The sequence below is a fragment of the Ostrea edulis genome, chromosome 6 (assembly GCF_947568905.1).
Source record: "Ostrea edulis chromosome 6, xbOstEdul1.1, whole genome shotgun sequence".
Taxonomy (NCBI): domain Eukaryota; kingdom Metazoa; phylum Mollusca; class Bivalvia; order Ostreida; family Ostreidae; genus Ostrea; species Ostrea edulis.
In genome coordinates this window covers 83,748,914-83,768,293 of record NC_079169.1, presented here as the reverse complement: position 1 = coordinate 83,768,293, position 19,380 = coordinate 83,748,914, and the positions used below count along the sequence as shown (strand labels likewise).

The window sequence follows — 19,380 nt, the reverse complement described above, 5'->3', positions numbered from 1 at the left end:
CCATCAGGACCCGGAGGTTTGTTAATATTCAATATCAATAGTTGATCAAATACTTCTTGTTCAGATATACTGATATCATCAAGGGGATGATACATACACGTAGGAGGTCCTGTATCATGTAGTGCTATATCAGGTTCTTGGTACATGACAAAAATATTCGCAAAAATGAATTAAGTGCATTGGCCTTACCAATAAGATGAAATAATGTTTTACCGGATAATTTAATAGGTGGCATAAGCTTGTGGTTGTTATTAAGTTTTGATAGATATTTCACTATTCTCCACCATTTGCCTGGTGGAATGTTTTTGTTAATTTGTTCTGTAAGCTTTTTATTATAGTTTTCTCTAGAACGTCTTATTTCATCAATTACTTTATTTCTTAAAAATCAATATTTACTCCAGTGAAAGGTGAAGATAACAAACAGTGATCAATCTCATAACTCCTATAAACAATACAAAATAGATAGTTGGGCAAACACGGACCCCTGGACACACCAGAGGTGGGATCAGGTGCCTAGGAGGAGTAAGCATCCCCTGTTGACCGGTCACACCCGCCGTGAGCCCTATATCTTGATCAGGTAAACAGAGTTATCCGTAGTCAAAATCAGTGTGCCAAGAACGGCCTAACAATCGGCATGAAACACGTCAGACAGCATTTGACCTAATGGTAGGTTGTATTGACAAACTAGATCGTTATAACGACCATAGAATTTGCGAAATGCTACATGCAACTTTAAACGAGACTGTTGAAACCCCTGTATTATCAACTTGTTTGTCAGTAGCTTGTCTCGATATAAAAACTTATCATACGCAGAACAAACTCTTGCGTATCGAATCAGTTGAGCGATATAAACACCATATGCAGGTGATAATGGAATATTGCTGCATATATAAGGGAAGTTAACGATGGAAAAGCATTTATCATAAAGCTGAGTTGTTAGTTTGTCGTTAATATCTACTTTCAATAAAATATCTAAGCATGAAACAGAAGTGGACGACTCTGTGGTGTCTTTTATCTCGAATTTACAGGGATATATCGATTCGACATGTGAATGAAAATTATTACTATTAATAGATAAAACGTCGTCGATATATCTAATATAAAACTTATACGGTACCAATTTTGATGCACCAGATGCTCATTTCGACAAATAATGTCCCTTCAGTGATGCTCAATCTAAATGTCGAATTGAAGGCCAGAGCAAGATTATTTTTTATTTGTTCTCACGTAGAAGTTTTTGAATAAATTCTGCTTCATAGGAATATAAAAACAGGTCAGCTAACAAAGGAGCACAGTTCGTGCCCATGGGAATTCCAAAAGACTGCTGTAGGACATGATCACAAAGACCACGAAGATATCGTCAATGAGGAACTCTAGCATATTTTTTTTATTTCAAGTTCAGAGTACTTGTGCGTGGAATCAGAGTAGTGTTTAACAAAATAATGTTTTGGATGACTGATCACTAGATATGAATATTTCCGTTTTCCATTTTTGTTGAAAAAGCAACTGCCTATGCTGTTACAAAGTCTAGTCTTTAATTTATCGTGAGGAATGGTCTTGTAAAGTGTTGAAAAGTCATACGTTTTGATGTTGTTGATTTGGGAAAAGTTTTGCGATTTCAAGTTTACTAAAGGTTCTTTTGAATTTTTTAGAATCCACATTTGATTTACTCCACTTCTGGCATATGTATAGTCGCTTGTTGTCTATCTAACAAGTAGTTTTCAATCCAGCCTAAGACATTTCCATTATTACCATATGTATGCAGTTGGAATAAGAGGTCCTTATCCATATATCAAATTTTGTCATAAGCCTTAGAGATGTCGCAAAAAATAAATCTGACATATTTTTCCTTGTCAAGGTTTGAAATTATATAGTGTTACAAATTTCCACCAATTGGTTTACAGTTGAATCACCAGGTTGAAAGCCAGATTGATATTCATTATCATAGGTTATGTAATGGACAATCATAAAATTATGTAAATTTTGAAATAATTCCCCCCCCCCCCCCCCCCAATTATTTTACTCAACACACTTCACTTGTTAGTGATATTGATACTTCTTGAGCACTAGTTTTATTTTTTAAAACATGTGTGATTTGGGCTAATTAATTCCCATAGGTCTGGTAACCTTTTTTTAATTTTCAGGATATATAAAAGAGTTTACTTATAGGTTTCTATATTGATGTAGATATACCTGTCAATACTCTTGGAGATATACCACCAAGTCCAGCCAAGTGGTTTAGTGTTAAAATTGATTATAAAATGCTGAATTGATCGCATATACTTCATTTTCTGCGATAAGAAGTTCCGATAAACCATCATTAATATATAATGGGGGACCGGGTCCATGGGACGTGTATCCAGTTCAATGGTAATAGATGAAACCTGTGCCGCCGCGCAAAATATTTATTTAGTAGGCCTATATATATAGCCTTTTCAACTGGGTGAAAGATAAATCAAGAACACATGATATATAGACTCGAGCTTGTGCCCAGTAACTATATGACTATATAAGGCTGTAACAGTTTCTCCGAGGGGGGGGGGGGGGGTTCAAAAATTCACAACTTTCCTAACGACGTCAGAGAATTGTTACGTGTGATCCGCACCTAACATATTTTATTCAACTAATTAACATTTACTCAACTGATGACAGCAGGTACATACATTTCCTTCTTACCTGTGCGCGGCGCTTGTGAATGAATGGATTGTTACGTTCATATGCACCATGCAACAGCTGATGATTTTGGTGTGATTTTCTTGTGCATTACAGCACGTGTTAAGGTTGTAAATCTACATAATATATATCATATCAAACAGCAGCTGGTCAAACGCCGCTGTTTGATGTTGTTTTAAGTTAGATCGCGAGCGACCTTCAATTAGCTATTAATTGTTCTTGGAAGACGCGCCACGTATGACACCTATTTCCTGTCACCTAGCAGAGTAGCTATTTTGATCGAACTTTTGGTGTTTTTCTTCTTTTATTTATTTCCCTTTTAATCATAAATTAATATTTAACCTTCTGCAAGCAGCGAGTGCTACAAGTTATTAACATTTAGTGTTTATGTGAGGACCGGGGAGCACTTTCTAAAAACCGCTTGTTATGGACGAAAAGCAGGAAAACGTGGTCAACGATGAAGGTAAGTATTATGATAAATATAATATTGATTATGGTCAATGGAAAACACCTCCACTAAAATTATCCTCCAATCAAATACTACTGAGCTGCATAAGTTAAATTCGTATGTCTTCAATGGATCGCACCTTGGATGGTTTATATTGTTGTTTTATAGTTAGATCTATTTAACAAGAAAATGTTATCCTTTGATTTCCATACTTTCAAAATCAAATGCCGGCTGTGTCAAAAACTGGAAGTATTTAACTTTCAAATACAAAGTCATATTAAATTTTGTATTGTGACGATTAACTAGTTTTACCACTACCAGTTCACCGGAAGTAAGATTTCTCCGTGTGGTGTTGTGAGAATTCGACACGTCATGGGAATATATATGTTATAACGAGCAATCAGTAGCTAAGTGCATGACAGGTGATCTTACGATTTCAGGTCCGTCTCACATAGTCCCTATACCTGATAAGACGAAAGACGTAGAAATGTCGGGCAGCCGAAACAAACTCCTTGTTTGTGCCGCAGGAACGTTCATCTGCTACTTTTATTACGGAATTATCCAGGAGTCCATGTGAGTTTGACTGAGGAATATTTGACATAGTTTTGATTTCTATTGCTCCTGTTGAACCAGAAAAAAAACTCGATGATGGATCCATGGTTTTTAACAGTCCACTTAGATTTAGGCCTAGTTTATTAAGTTTTAGTCGTCACACTTTATGAACAGCTGTTTGTTGGCTTATGCTTTACAAAGAAATTGTTGCATGTAGCATACAGGGAATAAGATTTGTCTCAATATTCTTGAGGGGGCATGTGGACCCCTAAATTTAACAAGAACAACAAATATTGTACATACTTATCTGATGTCGGTTTAATTTTTTAAAATCTAGATTTATATACCTGTGCATAATTGTAGCGGTTAGTCGGGTTTGGTCAGTGGTGGCCAGATAGCTCAGTTGGAAGAGCACCTGAAATGAGACACTTTCATGGCTTGCTCAGTCAGCTTCAATCCTCTGTAGTTCCCGCTGTCCAGGGCATCATCCTTCCCCTTATACAGGCAAATGATTAAGCTCTGCTCCCAATCAGTTGGTACCTTGCCATTACGGATGATAGCCATTGCAAGGTCACGGAGCATGATGGCACCCGACTCGCCTGCCGCTCTCATCATCTCAACCACTACCCCTTATGGTCCAGGAGCTTTGCCGGTTTTCATCTCGGCGATGGCCTTCTTTACCATTTCGATGGTGATTGGGATGGGTGGACCTTCAAGTAGTGGTTCTTCTGACAGGTGACCTGGGTCCCACTCAAACTCAACATCGAGAAGCCTCTTGTAGTGCTCAAACCATGCCTGCTGTTTAGCCTCTTCACTCATGGACATCTCCCCTGCATCATTCCTTACTGGCTGGTCTCCAACAACATCTGTATTAATCCTTCTCATCTGGTTGGCAATGATATAAACAAAATTTACATTTTCATTACTTTTATCCGTATTTACATAGCTAGTCTATAGTATATGTATACATCTTGTAACCACCCAAGCGTTCAACAGAACACTAAACGCACCTCTATCACAGAAGAGCTGATATCTCAGAAGTTGCGTATTATACCTTAAAGCACCCTGAATTGGGTTTTTCCCTATTTCTTTGTATGGAACATTTTTCACAATTTCAAGCAAATGTTGCTATTTTTCCCCATTGGAAAGACCCTGGCCCTTGAAATCAAGACCTTAAAAACAACCTGTTCATTCAAACCTAAAAAAAAAAATCTTTTTTTTCACACATGTAATGGTCCTAACTTTACTGGTCTTGGTTTTGGATGGCCATGATATGAAAAATTAAATAAAGATCTTCAATTTAAATGTCTTATTCGTAGTTATTAGTACATGGTCAATGGAAAACAAACATAATGTAGCGGTCTGCGAAATTAGCGGTAGTCCGAACGCCCGTGGCCAGTGATTTTCCTGTCGGACTTGTAAAATCCGCTTGGCAACAAGTCCAACTGGCTTGTAAAAAAAATTACCCGTCGGAGTTTTAATTTGACAATCAGAAGTAAATAGATATTACGCTCATGCTCAAGTCATAGAATTAGAATAATTTGCCCCAAACAAAGTCATTCATCCCATTAATTACACATCTTCACTCGGTCTGTTTCGGATTTGTCTTGAAAATTATTCAGATTTCGCATGCGTATAATTAAATTTTTTTTTTCGGGCAAGTGAAATTGAGTTCAGGCATGTGGATTTCCTGAAAATGGTTGCCCGAATGGTTTGTGGTTTGCAGATCTTGATATCATTGACTGATGTAAATCTTTTGATTTTGATAAAAAGAATCTCCCATGGTTTGTGGTTTGATATGATATTCAGCGAGTTGTGTGTTTTGTACTCCTGAGCCTTAGTGATTGGTATCCTATATATATTATCATGCTACTTGTATATAGTAAAGTCTTCATCAGACTCAATCCAATTTCTAAATGTCTGATACTGTACAGAAGTCCAAAATCTTTCACATAGACTGGTTAGAGTTGTAAACACAGTGCATGTAATAGTAATTAACATAATCCTGTGTATATCAATTATTTAAATCATTTTGCTATATATACAACTTCAAAGAATATTTATTTCCAGAACGAAGGGTAAATATGGAGAAGGAGAGAAGTCGGAGAAGTTCACGCAGACAATGGCTCTGGTGTTTGTACAATGTATCATTAATGCCCTTGCAGCAAAAATAGGTATGTTGATTGAATTTTTATCGATTCTTCATCAAATAAGCAAATAGATGTATGTGAATAGACAGAAAACAATACATTTCTGTTACTGTGAAATCTTAAAGTTTACCATATGGATTGTAACTAAAATGAGTTATGTATTTGTTAATTTGGTGTATTTAAAATTTGGCACAGTCGAAGTTGATGCACTATTTGATATTTAATCATAATTTAGCATTATTTCTATGTAAAAGAATGGATAAAGAATTTCTTTTTTTAGTGTGTCTATGAATAAGCTCTATTGCTTCACCACTTATAAAATGCTGAAATTTGAATCCTGCTCAAATAAGTATATGTACAGTATTTATTTTCTTAAAAGTGCAAACAATTACATGTATATGTGTGAAATAGCTCTTATAATAAGTCATTTGTTGCATTGCAGCGATGACCTGGCAGAAGGAAAGGGACACCACTTCAAGCAAACTGTTTTCTTTTTGTTCCCTGTCCTATCTAGGAGCCATGTTAGCCAGTAACCATGCTCTTCAGCATGTTTCGTACCCAACTCAGGTAATAAGTCGCAAGTCATGGCAGGGTCACCTATCTTTGTTATCACCTACTAGTGACACATTGTATAACATATTGTCGCCTTGAAAGTAATGAATATTTATTCTCAAAAATGTCAAGGTTTGTTTATAAATTCTGAACATGAAATACATGTATAAATATGCAAATGTCAATGACATCTATATCGGATCTGAAGAGTTTTTCCAGTTTTTGGCTATTATTTTTACAAATTTCATGCTTTTTGCCCCAAAACTCATAAACACCCCCTCGTAGAAATGTCAAACAACATGATTTATAATCAAGAGACTATGTACTTCCAAAAAATACTTTTTGCAAAAATCCATAGGGGGTCCCCCATTACCTTTACTAGCCCATGGTCTAAAACTATTGGCAAATATGTAACAGTTTGTAATCATAGAATCAGAATCTATGAATATTACCGCTTTTATATTGTCAAGGACTGTGAATAATTTCAGTGAATCAGTCCGTGAAAAGTTTTGTAACATGCAATAGATATGTGGAGCGTGAAAAGTAGCAAAGAAGCAGCTCCTAAGCTTGATAAAGATATGATATACATGGTGGGTTTTTTTTTAATGGACCATGATGTTTCAACTTTATATATGTAATGTATTGAACTTGTTTTAGGTTCTGGGGAAGTCAGCAAAGCCTATTCCTGTAATGATCTTGGGGATTATGTTTGCCAGGAAACGATATCCCCTAGCCAAGTTCTTGTTTGTACTCATGATAGTCCTAGGAGTGGCCATGTTTCTATATAAAGACTCTGGACAAACCAAAAAATCACACACAGACAGCCTAATTGGCATGGGAGAAATTTTACTGGTAATTTTTAAAACATGTTCATCAAATTATAAAGAAACACAAAGAGTTATTCTTAGAATGATAAATGTCATAATTTTAGGTACAGCAGCCTGTAGAAAACTTAACAATATCTAAAACTCCAAATGAAAATGTTTTATTTAATTTGAGCATTAATCATATTCATATTAATTGTTCCTTGCCATTATTTATTATAACTTGTTTATCTCCCTTAGTTGGTGTCCCTGACACTAGATGGTGTTACAGGTGCTGTTCAGGAGAGGATGAGAACAGATCATAAAACCGGACCTTACAGCATGATGTTTAATATCAATATGTGGTCTATATTATGGTTAGCTATAGGTAAGTTCATAATATTGCTCTGATGTAGTTAGGTGTAAAAAAAAAAAAAAAAAAAAAAATAATTGTATGTGTGAAAAAAATAATTGTGTGGGTCTGGTTTCCTGACCTACCCTCTTTTTTTTTTATACCCGACCCAAATTAAAAAAAAAAATCATGATCCATTTATTGTAATTGAATTAACTGCCCTTGATTACCCCTGAAATGTTGATGATACTAGGAAATATAAGATGTCAAAAAGTATTGATGGTAACATAGTTGTGAGTGAGATTTACACAATATTTCAATATCATAGCTCATGGAAGTATTTCATTTATCATCAAGTATCATTAGAATTACAGCACTTTTTAGTACTTCCACACACACACATACACACACACACAGAGAGACCCCCCACCCCCCCACACACACACAAATGTAAATAAGGTGGGGGGAGGGTCTGATTTACCTACCCTATTTCTAGTAAGAACTACACAATATTTTTTGGGCCAAGGAACTTGACTTATGGCAACTTACTTTTGGAATTTATTTTACATCAACATATGAAGGGAAGGAAAAAAGTGGTACATAGTAGATATAATTGTACAATTAAAGATACATCTTCAAATGATGAATGTAATTTGCACACGTAGCACAGATTATTTCAGAATAATTTACACATTGAACAGAGCAATGTACATTGCATATTTTTTTTGCTTTCTGAATATTTTATGAAAGCCGAGAATGTATAAGATGTTTGTGTTCTTTTGCAGGATTAGTAATCTCAGGTCAGGGTATAGATTTCTTGGGATTTATGGAAAGACATCCCTCTATACTTTTTAAGATGATAACCTTTGGATTGGCAAGTGCTGCTGGACAGGTTAGTTGCAAGAGTTATCTTTCATTACATTGCTGAGAGCTGAACGCGACTTTAGACTTTGGCTGTCATGTAGAGAAAGTAATCTTAGCCCCCCTTCTTTCTTTTCAGACATTTATCTTCATCACTGTCTCAACATATGGACCATTAACATGCTCCATCATCACAACAACTAGAAAGTTTTTTACTATTTTGGGATCAGTCATAATTTTCCAGAACCCCATGAACAGCAGACAGTGGTTAGGGACCGTGCTAGTATTTGCTGGCCTGGGACTAGACAGTGCTTACGGAAAGGAAAAGAAAAAAAAGTGAATGATCACAAATACAGCTCGATCACACCAATCCAAAAATCTTGCCAAATAGAGCATTAAAAAGCTGAGCTTTATTTGTGAAGAGAAAAAAAAAGTTGTTTTTTAAAGAGATATGTTTGTTACACTGTATACAGTCACTGTACAGTGAGTGTACACAGTGGAAGGTATTCAGACATTGTTGGACTGTAGCTACACCTGTTCTTCAGAATGTCTGTGATAAGAGACCGGATGTGGAAGTAATCGGTATCGAGGTGGTGCTTGTTTCTTGTAGATGTATTTATGATTTTTAAGATCTGAAAATGTGTAATTGAAGACAACTGAAGTATTTTTTAGTGTATCGTGTTATCAATAAGGCAAACTTGTTACAGATGAAGAAACACTACTTGTCTACGCATTATTTAGAGATGTATTCTCATCAGCTGAACAAAAATAAAAGCATTAATTGTATATGTGGATTTGTACATTATGATGTATTACTCTTTCTGTGGTACAATGTATGGAAGACCACAGTTCACTACATTGGCATAGATATGAATGATATCACACAGGTTTTACAGGTGTTCAGAATTGATAAATTGTCAATTTTTCAGTACATTTTTATGACCATATCTTTTTAATATGTTCTTTTATGGCGAAACCTTGTGAAATTGCATTCACTACATTGAATATGTTAATGTATTCTATTTTTGTTGAATAAATGTTTTGTTTTGCAGAAATTTTTCCATATTTGTGTTTTAATTTAATATCAAATACAAAAGTCATTACACAGTCATTGTCCTCAAAGCCGAAAATTATTTATTTATACAATTTTTGTCCAGAACGTTGATGGCCTAAAATGTCAGGCGTGTAGACAGGAAGAAAATGAAGTGTACGAAAAGTATGGCAAGGCCCCCAGTGGAGTTGGTTCAAGGTCAAACCCTGGTGGGATCCACCCCCGGAAGCTCCTAGGTTTTACCAACTTTTGGTTGCGGGTGCTATTTACACATATTCTTCCTGGCTGTAAGATATAAAGTTTTTAAATCTACTATAAACACCGTTTCAATCTCACTGTAAGTACAACTATGTCATTCAGTAAGTCAGATAAGATATTCCCAATATGTAATTCATCTTAAATAGTAGTAGTGGTGGTGGTGGTGGTGGTGGTAGTAGTGTATGTCATATGCTGAAAATATGCAATTAATGCATGTGTAGAATGTATCAGGTTCTAGATACTGTGAATTAGACCTAAACTTCGGATAGTTTATTGGAATATGAAATGTGGTCAGTGTTTTTTCCTCCAAGATGCCTGATCTTCCCACTATCAGTTAAGATAAGCTTTATTTAATCAGTTATAAGCAAATTATCTTACCTTCATCATTTTTAAAGTATTTGAGCTGAACATTAGAGTCTTCATATAGGCCTACAGCCTCTTCATGAATTGTCGAAAGTCTGTAAAAACGAATAGGTTTAAATCATGTATTAAAGTAGATATATTTCACGCAAAATTTAGAAACCATGTGACATACTTACGGTTCAAATAAATCCATTGCTGTAGGTTCCAATGAATAATGTATCAAAAATATTCTTGGCTCTCTAAGAAAGAAATAGGCTATGTGCTTCTTTAGCGACAGGAAAGAAATTATGACGAAACTCATTGTGACGTCTTTTAAGTATTGAGTAATCGTGACGTAACTCGCCTGAATTTCATGACGTAACAATGCTAGAAGCTCGGCGTCCTCGGCATGGGTTTAGAACATAGAACATATTTTATTTTCCAATCAAGGGCCCTCAAGGGGCAGCATGAAAATACATACAAATAATGTACATATACAAGTAAAGAAAGAAGTGATTACATAACACCTAGTTATATACAAATACAGTGTCATATATTGTTCAAAATAAATTTTCCAGTTATATTTAGAATAGATGGCTCTTCAGAACATAGTATATAGGGGAAATTGGGGTAACTGGGACATCGGGGTAACTGGGACACTGTAATATTTTTCATCTGTAGCTAAAAAATCCTTTATAGCCCTAGTATGAAATTCTTCTGTTGAAAACATTACCTCAGTGTCGTCTGCTAAAAAGTGAAATTTGCTTAAAATCAGATCCTCGAGCGACAAGAAGAAAAAAAAAAAGATGAAGAAAGAGGAGCGGATCGAGGATCTGATTTTAATCAGATCGTTAAAAAGTGAAATTTGGCAGCTGAAGACGAAATAAACAGAACAATTATTGAGTCTTTGATCCGATAGGTAAGCACATTTTGCGTATGTTACGCAATAAGAAGGGGGAGGGGGTTGTTGTTGTCGATGAAGATATTATAACTGTTATCATACAAATTATTTAACAATTTGATTTGTTAAAATTATATGGATAAACGTTTTTATCACTTTCCAATACCTCAATTTGTAAAACGTAAGAAACAGTCGCAAAAAATGTTGAGTACCATGCAATTTATCAATGACGCATTGAATTTCAGAATAAGAAATTACTTCGGGATATAGACACCATTTATTTTCATGACGGCTTTTACAAAATACAACCATGCACCTTATAGAATACTTAGAATCGGGAAATTTCATACGTTAATATTGATATAATTTTTTTTTTTTACAAAGTATTTATATCTTATCACATTAAAATTGATCAGAGTATTTACGAAAATTGAATTTTAAATATACAACATCGTACCGGACGCTGTGGTCTGATATATTATGACGTCACAAATTGATAATTGTGATAAACACATTGTGCAATTAAATAATTGCGAGTAGGGTTATTCTCAACCATTTCTGTTAAAACCACCGCTGTTTCCAAATCTTCGTTATTCATTTAAGGGGTTGGTAGTAATGCCAGTACAATAATTACAATAATAATTATTTAAATGTATATTATTCTCCACATGATTATTTCCTTTTTGAATTGGGGTAAGTGGGACAGTCGTTCAAGTTGTATTTTAGTTTCAGATTTTATGCATTTCAAATAAAATGAGATCCTTAGAACCGGTGAATGGCTCAGGATTTTGGATAGTTCATAATGTTTAAAGGATAAATAATGAATTGAAAATTTTCTAATTTAGAACACATCAGATTTGATTCAATTAATAATCTTAGATTTAAAACATAATAAAGGTCGTTTTATTTTGCCTATGATTACATGTATATGGTATGTGCATGTTTGAACAAGTGTTTTGAATAGGTATAATGGCAAGACGAAAGAAAATCCCAAATCCCAAACAAGTAAAGTGGTCTTAATCGTCTATAAAAAAGCAGTAAAAATTAGGCCTACATGTGATAGCTAGCTAGCTGCAGAATTACTGTATGCAGTACCAAAATCTACGCATGAAAGGAGTGCGAAATGAGAACGAGATACTAATGCCCCAGCCTCCCGACCAGCCGTGTACTTCACATCGGATCAAGAGAATCAGCTTGTTGGTCATATTCTAGAAATGGCTAACTGTGGATTTGGGTTGACAATTGATAGGAACATATTTGAAATTATGCTCAATATTTAATAGATAATCGAATCTGTAGCACTTTGCCAGTTTTACCTGTGTTTAATTTCAAGATTGATCGGGAAAAGGGGGGGGGGGGGTTGAAGGATCGAGGGAGGGAGGAAAACGGGCTGGGGAGAGAATTTAAGGGGGTTGACTCAGATTTACTCACTCTGCTAGGTTAAAGAACTCTAAGGTTTGTACTTTTCACATGAATTTCGTGTTCGCCTCTTATCTTTTACATAGAGTAGGAAATGAACATAACATTGAGTTAGGGAACAATTTAGATTTTACATTATAATATGTAAATACCTTAGCAGAGTCAATTTACTTGGTTCAGGGTAGTATCAGATATTACTTTTTCAGAGTTTAAGTGTTTAGGCTATCTCAATGTTTCTATAGTTAGCCTTGTCCTATGTTACTTTTAGATGTATGGAAGCCTTTTAGTGTTATAACACTATATTTATGCTCCCATTCAAAGAAGAGGGGCATATTGGTTTGCACCTGTTGGTCGGTCGGTAGACCACATGTTGTCCGCTTAATATCTTAAGAACCATTCACTTGATCGTAACATATTTCATATGTGGGTTGGTTATGAAAAGAAGAGGACCCCAATTGTTTTTCGGGTCGAAATGTCAAGGGTCAATCTACTCTGGACATAGGAAGACACTGCCTGCTCAATATCTTGAGAACCCTTTGCTTGACAGACATCAAACTTGGTACACTGGTACATCTCAAGGAGTAGATTTGAGGTCACATGGTCAGAAGTCAAGGGGTAAACTGGACATAGTATCTTATTGTCTCTTATGTTTTAAGAATTATTTGCTTGATTGACACCAAACCTGGTACAGCATAAGGAGTAGATGACCCCTATTGATTTTTAGGTCACTTGGTCAATCCACTCCTGACATAGGAAGATATTGTTTGCTCAATATTTCGAATTGATGATACTACTATCAATCAAATTATGCATGTGTATAACCCTTTTCAATTTTGCACCATGGGGGCTTATATGTTTTACAAACACCTCATGTTTTATAGTTTGTGAAAGCTTGTTAGGGTCATAACTTTAGATTTTCTTATTATGGTACTTGCCCGTCAGAGACTGGACATATTATGGTATGTTGTTGTCTGTCCGGACCTTGTAAGATGGGATACAGACTGAACCGTAAGCTCCAGAATCTTACAACTTGGTACATTTGATCACCATAAAAGGAAGATGCTTATTGTTTTTTAAGGTCAAGGTTGTAAGTTCACTTAATAGGAAAACCTTGTTTGAGAAAATTACAGATTCTTGAACTGAGTATTTTGAGGAAACATTACATAGAAAGTACATGATTTGTCAAATTTCTCCCAATATTCAACTGAGAACCTTATTCTGCAGAGTATTTGTATGGGTATGGAAAATGTGTATGTGGTTATGATTTTGATTTTTGTTTAATTTTTTGTTGTTGTTGAAAATTACAGGTTTAACCGAGTCAGTTTTTGAGGAAATATACATGTATTAAATAAATGACGGCTTGACCTTTTAACTCATCTCACAGTTTTGAAGCTAGGGTCTTTGTAAATAACTTCTTTGGTGTTTTAGAATATTTACAGATTGTTGATCATGGTCAATTTTGGGGAAATATTTTCCGCAGAGCTCTAGTTGTCTATCTACCGGCCTCCTGTCACTTTTAAGTTTAGGAGCTTTTATTCATGGAAAGAAAGTATGTGACAGCCTGATGATGGCTGATACTATTTAAAGCCTTTTTATACGCCCGTCTTAAGACGTTCCATATTATGGTATGGCGTTCATGTCCGTCCGTCTGTTAGCTTTTTCGTGTCCGACCCGTAACTTAAATACTACAAGGCCTAGAATCATCACACTTTGTCTGTAGATACATCTTGGGTAGAAGGTGTGTCGCACATTAAAACCAGGTCACTGTGACTTTTCATTAAGAAGATATCCGTCTGTCCGTCCGTCTGTTAGCTTTTTCGTGTCCGACCCGTAACTTAAATACTACAAGGCCTAGAATCATCAAACTTTGTCTGTAGATACATCTTGGGTAGAAGGTGTGTCGCACATTAAAACCAGGTCACTGTGACTTTTCATTAAGAAGATATGGCCATATATGGCAAAAACTTGTCCGGCTCATAACTTGAAAACTATTAGACCTAGAATCACCAAAATTGGTCAACTAATGCATCTTAGGTAGAAGGTGTGTCGCATCCTACTTTAAGGTCACTGTGACTTTTAATTAAGGTGATATAAAAAAAAATGTTTTAATGGGTACAATCTATACTGTTAACAATATGTGACGGGCGTATCATGTGCCGTGACGTTGCACTTTATTCTAGAAATGGCATCAGAAAAACACCCTATGTAACCTTTTCTGCTTGTACTCATTTATTTTTATTGGAAAACTTATTACTTGTTATCAGCTACTCTAAAACAATATTGACTTGTGCTATAATAAATTTGTAAACTTTACAAGTTTTTTCATTTCAAACAAGGTGTTGAACAAGTTGTTGAACATCATCTGGGATTCACAACCAAACAGGTACAACATGGAAACAGTGTGTTCCATGATTTCTGTAGTGTAACAAGTCCAGCTGATCCCAAGTACACTGTACTATTGACAACGATTGTTTTTGATAAGCACAATAGAAGTTCTACTTTGGGAGAAGCTATAATTATTTTAGTCCTAGCATACACTGCTTCCTGTTAGAGTTAGGGTGCTGTATAACTTGGTACCTCTTTGAGATAAAATGCTTTATCATCAAATCATAAAGCATCTTCCCTCTAACAGATACCAGATTATAAAGTACACTACCTCTAACAGGTACCAACTTATAAAGCACCCTCCCTCTAACAGGTACCAACTTATAAAGCAGCCTCCCTCTAACAGGTACCAGATTCTATAAAGTACCCTCCCTCTAACAGGTACCAACTTACAAAGCACACTTCCTCCAACATGTACCAGATTATAAAATATCCTCCATTTATAATCTGGTACCTGTTAGAGGGAGGTTGCCTTATAATCTGGTACCTGCTAGAGGGAGAGTGCTTTATTAGTTGGTACCTGTTAGAGAGAGAGTGCTTTATAATCTGGTACCTGTTAGAGGGAGAGTGCTTTATAAGTTGGTACCTGTTACAGGGAGGTTGCCTTATAAGTTGGTACCTGATAGAGGGAGAGTGCTTTATAATCTGGTACCTGTTAGAGGGAGAGTGCTTTATAATCTGGTACCTGTTAGAGGGAGAGTGCTTTATAAGTTGGTAACTGTTACAGGGAGGTTGCCTTATAAGTTGGTACCTGTTAGAGGGAGAGTCCTTTATAATCTGGTACCTGTTAGAGGGAGAGTGCTATATTAGTTGGTACCTGTTAGAGGGAGAGTGCTTTATAATCTGGTACCTGTTAGAGGGAGGTTGCCTTATAAGTTGGTACCTGTTAGAGGGAGAGTGCTTTATTAGTTGGTACCTGTTAGAGGGAGGTTGCCTTATAATTTGGTACCTGTTAGAGGGAGAGTTCTTTATTATTTGGTACCTGTTAGAGGGAGAGTGCTTTATAATCTGGTACCTGTTAGAGGGAGAGTGCTTTATAAGTTGGTATCTGTTAGAGGGAGAGTGTCTTATAAGTTGGTACCTGTTAGAGGGAGAGTGCTTTATTAGTTGGTACCTGTTAGAGGAAGGTTGCCTTATAAGTTGGTACCTGTTAGAGGGAGAGTGCTTTATTAGTTGGTACCTGTTAGAGGGAGAGTGCTTTATAATCTGGTACCTGTTAGAGGGAGAGTGCCTTATAAGTTGGTACCTGTTAGAGGGAGAGTGCTTTATTAGTTGGTACCTGTTAGAGGGAGGTTGCCTTCTAAGTTGGTACCTGTTAGAGGGAGAGTGCTTTATAATCTGGTACCTGTTAGAGGGAGAGTGCTTTATTAGTTGGTACCTGTTAGAGGGAGAGTGCTTTATAATCTGGTACCTGTTAGAGGGAGAGTGCTTTATAAGTTGGTACCTGTTACAGGGAGGTTGCCTTATAAGTTGGTACCTGTTAGAAGGAGAGTGCTTTATTAGTTGATACCTGTTAGAGGGAGGTTGCCTTATAAGTTGGTACCTGTTAGAGGGAGAGTGCTTTATTATTTGGTACCTGTTAGAGGGAGAGTGCTTTATAATCTGGTACCTGTTAGAGGGAGAGTGCTTTATAAGTTGGTACCTGTTAGAGGGAGAGTGTCTTATAAGTTGGTACCTGTTAGAGGGAGAGTGCTTTATTAGTTGGTACCTGTTACAGGGAGGTTGCCTTATAAGTTGGTACCTGTTAGAGGGAGAGTGCTTTATAAGTTGGTAGCTGTTACAGGGAGAGTGTTTATTAGTTGGTACGTGTTAGAGGGAGAGTGCTTTATAATCTGGTACCTGTTAGAGGGAGAGTGTTTATTAGTTGGTACCTGTTAGAGGGAGAGTGCTTTATAATCTGGTACCAGTTAGAGAGTGCTTTATAATCTGGTACCTGTTAGAGGGAAGGTGCTTTAAGTTGGTACCCATAGTATGTTACAACATAGACCATAGCATATCTTGCGCATCTGACAAATTAAACGTTATAAACTACTATCATCAGTTAACTGAAAATTAGAAAGTTCAATACATTGATAAAATAGAAGTTCTGTACAGTTTTAGTTTCAATTAAAATAACTAGTACGAATAAATAACACTACTGTTATTATAGACAATGAAGTACAGAAGACATCAGGAATTAATTGAAAAGTGGGGTATATAATATGTATCGGTACTGCATGTCTGAAAGTGCGCAAGATTTAAAAACAAAATCGATTGCTTTTAGATAGTCAATATCATAGGCGTAGCTTGGGTTATAATATTACCGAGGCAGGGGGTCTGGGGGGCTGTGCCCCCCAGAAGCAATCGACATTTTACCAACGTAAAAGGTTTTTGTTTTTTTGTTTTTTTTTTTTACCGAGGCAGCTGCCTCGGTTGCCTCAATGGAAGCTACGCCACTGAATATTGACATTTATGGTCATAAACTGGTGATTATACAATGTTTGTGACTTCCATCTCTTACTTCTGGGAAAGTTGGAAAAACGTCATTATATTTTGCTGCTATTTTCTTGTGTATAAAGATCTACGTGACGCAGATTCTTGTGCATAGAAAATCGTCTTACTTAATGAGGACTTGTTCTTAAACCTCGGGTTGTCTTTTACAAAAAATATCATTTTACATGTATTCATTTCATTTACGAAATGACACTACCCCGTTCTTAATGACAGTTATGATGTTCTAATAAATATTTCACAATTTCCTACAAATTTGAAATAATCACCATTGCATTTCTGAAATCAAAGTCGCCGCCCTGAATTTTTACCGCCCATATGATATGTAGAGGCTAGACAATCAAGACAACTGCATTTGTCCAAATTCCGTGGTCTTTGTTTGAAGAACAGGGATATCAGTTTTCAAACAACAAATATGTAAAAGTCTTGATATCCTCTATGGAAAATAACATTTCAAGTTGATTTAAAGTGTACACATTGTTAATTGTAATTAAGCGTATTTCATATCAATGTGCTGTCACAACATTCCGTGAAATTATGAATACTACGACGTTCTAATGGTGTATCAAGATTTTAAAATATTCTGCCCGAAATTTGTACATCAATGATTTAGAAATATCAGTCTAATACTTTGGGGAGGGTGTGATGCTAATACATCCATTATAACACACGGTACCTAATATGCATTAAAAAAATTAGATGTTTATGCATAGAATTACCATTTTTCTCAATTCACTGCAACAGTGTATCATTCTTGTTAACAATGTAGATTATTAATATTTGTCAGGGTTTTTTGATACTTGCTTATGTAATATATGTCTCTTGATTTAGACGCGGGTTGTGTCGAAAATCTGAGTTTTAAATAATCAACAGTGTTGTGCTTTTCATTTTTAGAACCGAGTGATTTGAATATGATTGAAAGTATTCATGTTTCCTACGTAATTGATAATAAATATACATGTGTTTGCCAACCACAATGGAGCTCCAACAGGACCTATTTTACCTAATATTGGTCTATCAAGAAATAAGTATAAAAGAATTGACACACGACGATTATTCGTACGAATCATTGTGAATTATAAATTGGCACGAGGGATAACTCGTACCTACATAAGATGAGATAACTCGTGGTCGTCACCCTGTAAGCGGTACCAGATAGCCTCGACCATTACAAAAGGACAACTGGGACACTCAGCAGTTATACGATTTGTCTCCCTTCTTTTGGAGTAGTGCTTCTGAAAGCATATCATACCTGAAAAATGAAATTTAACATATCTATCTTTTATTGCATGACATTAAACTTTTGTAAATACATCTCTATTAGAATGGAATATCAAAAATAATCTAAAGTGCCCCACTTGCCCCAATTTCCCCTAAATGAATTTTTGTTCATCATTGAGTTTAGTAACATTTTTAACTGGGTTTTTTTTTTCTATAGCACCACAAAAAAATGTTTTAATTTCATTAAGATAGTTCTCAAAACCAAAGTGCTCCTTAAAGTTTAAAATAAGTGCAGAGTTTCCCATCAATTAATTTATTTCGATTATTGTACCAGGTTTCGATAACAGTGTTTTTATCACAGAGTAGGCCTAATTTCTTTACAATTTTCTTAAAACTATAATGACTAAAATCTCTTAACGGATATCCAATTTTAACATATTCTAAAGCTTTATCTACTAGTGAGTACCATGACAGTTTGTTGTTGAAATGAAAAGATTTACTACATAGATAAGCATCCTTAAGTAGTTTAAATTCATTTTGGTTTTCAAGCCTGTACCAATAACAAATGATTGATTTCAAAATATCATGATGTAGAGGGAATCTCCCCAACTCTGATAGTACAGCAAAATTTGTACTTTGCTTATGAACACCAAGAATACATTTAGAATATTTTTGATGAAGCTTCTCACAGTGAAGTGATTTAAAATGTTTGTCTGGATCAAATGGTGATGATTTTAATTTATTCCATGAACCTATGTATCCACCCCATATTTCAGAATTATATAATAAAATTGGTTTTATTGTGTGGTCAAAGAGATGAATACCTGTTTTAATTCCTGGTGCTAAACAAAAAAAAATCTTTTTTCAATTTATAAAATCCTTTGAGGGCTATGTTATATAGTTAAGATTTAGCGGTACTAAA

At 35.5% G+C, this 19,380-nt stretch overlaps 1 protein-coding gene across 1 annotated transcript; it reads left to right on the top strand.

Moving 5' to 3' along the window:
• Window positions 1–2,701: 2,701 nt before the first annotated feature.
• Window positions 2,702–9,446, top strand: LOC125683360 (solute carrier family 35 member B1-like). Its single transcript, XM_048924425.2, has 8 exons — window positions 2,702–3,136; window positions 3,562–3,694; window positions 5,744–5,847; window positions 6,266–6,390; window positions 7,033–7,227; window positions 7,440–7,566; window positions 8,316–8,422; window positions 8,531–9,446. Exons 1-8 carry the CDS (start codon window positions 3,100–3,102, stop codon window positions 8,729–8,731), a joined length of 1,029 nt encoding a protein of 342 aa, XP_048780382.2. The 5' UTR covers window positions 2,702–3,099; the 3' UTR covers window positions 8,732–9,446.
• Window positions 9,447–19,380: the final 9,934 nt, after the last annotated feature.

Coding starts and splice junctions, on each gene's coding strand:
- LOC125683360 (XM_048924425.2), top strand. CDS start 3,100: ATGGACGAAAAGCAGGAAAACGTGGTCAACGATGAAG. Junction 3,137..3,561: donor AAACGTGGTCAACGATGAAG/GTAAGTATTATG, acceptor TTACGATTTCAG/GTCCGTCTCACATAGTCCCT. Junction 7,567..8,315: donor TATATTATGGTTAGCTATAG/GTAAGTTCATAA, acceptor GTTCTTTTGCAG/GATTAGTAATCTCAGGTCAG.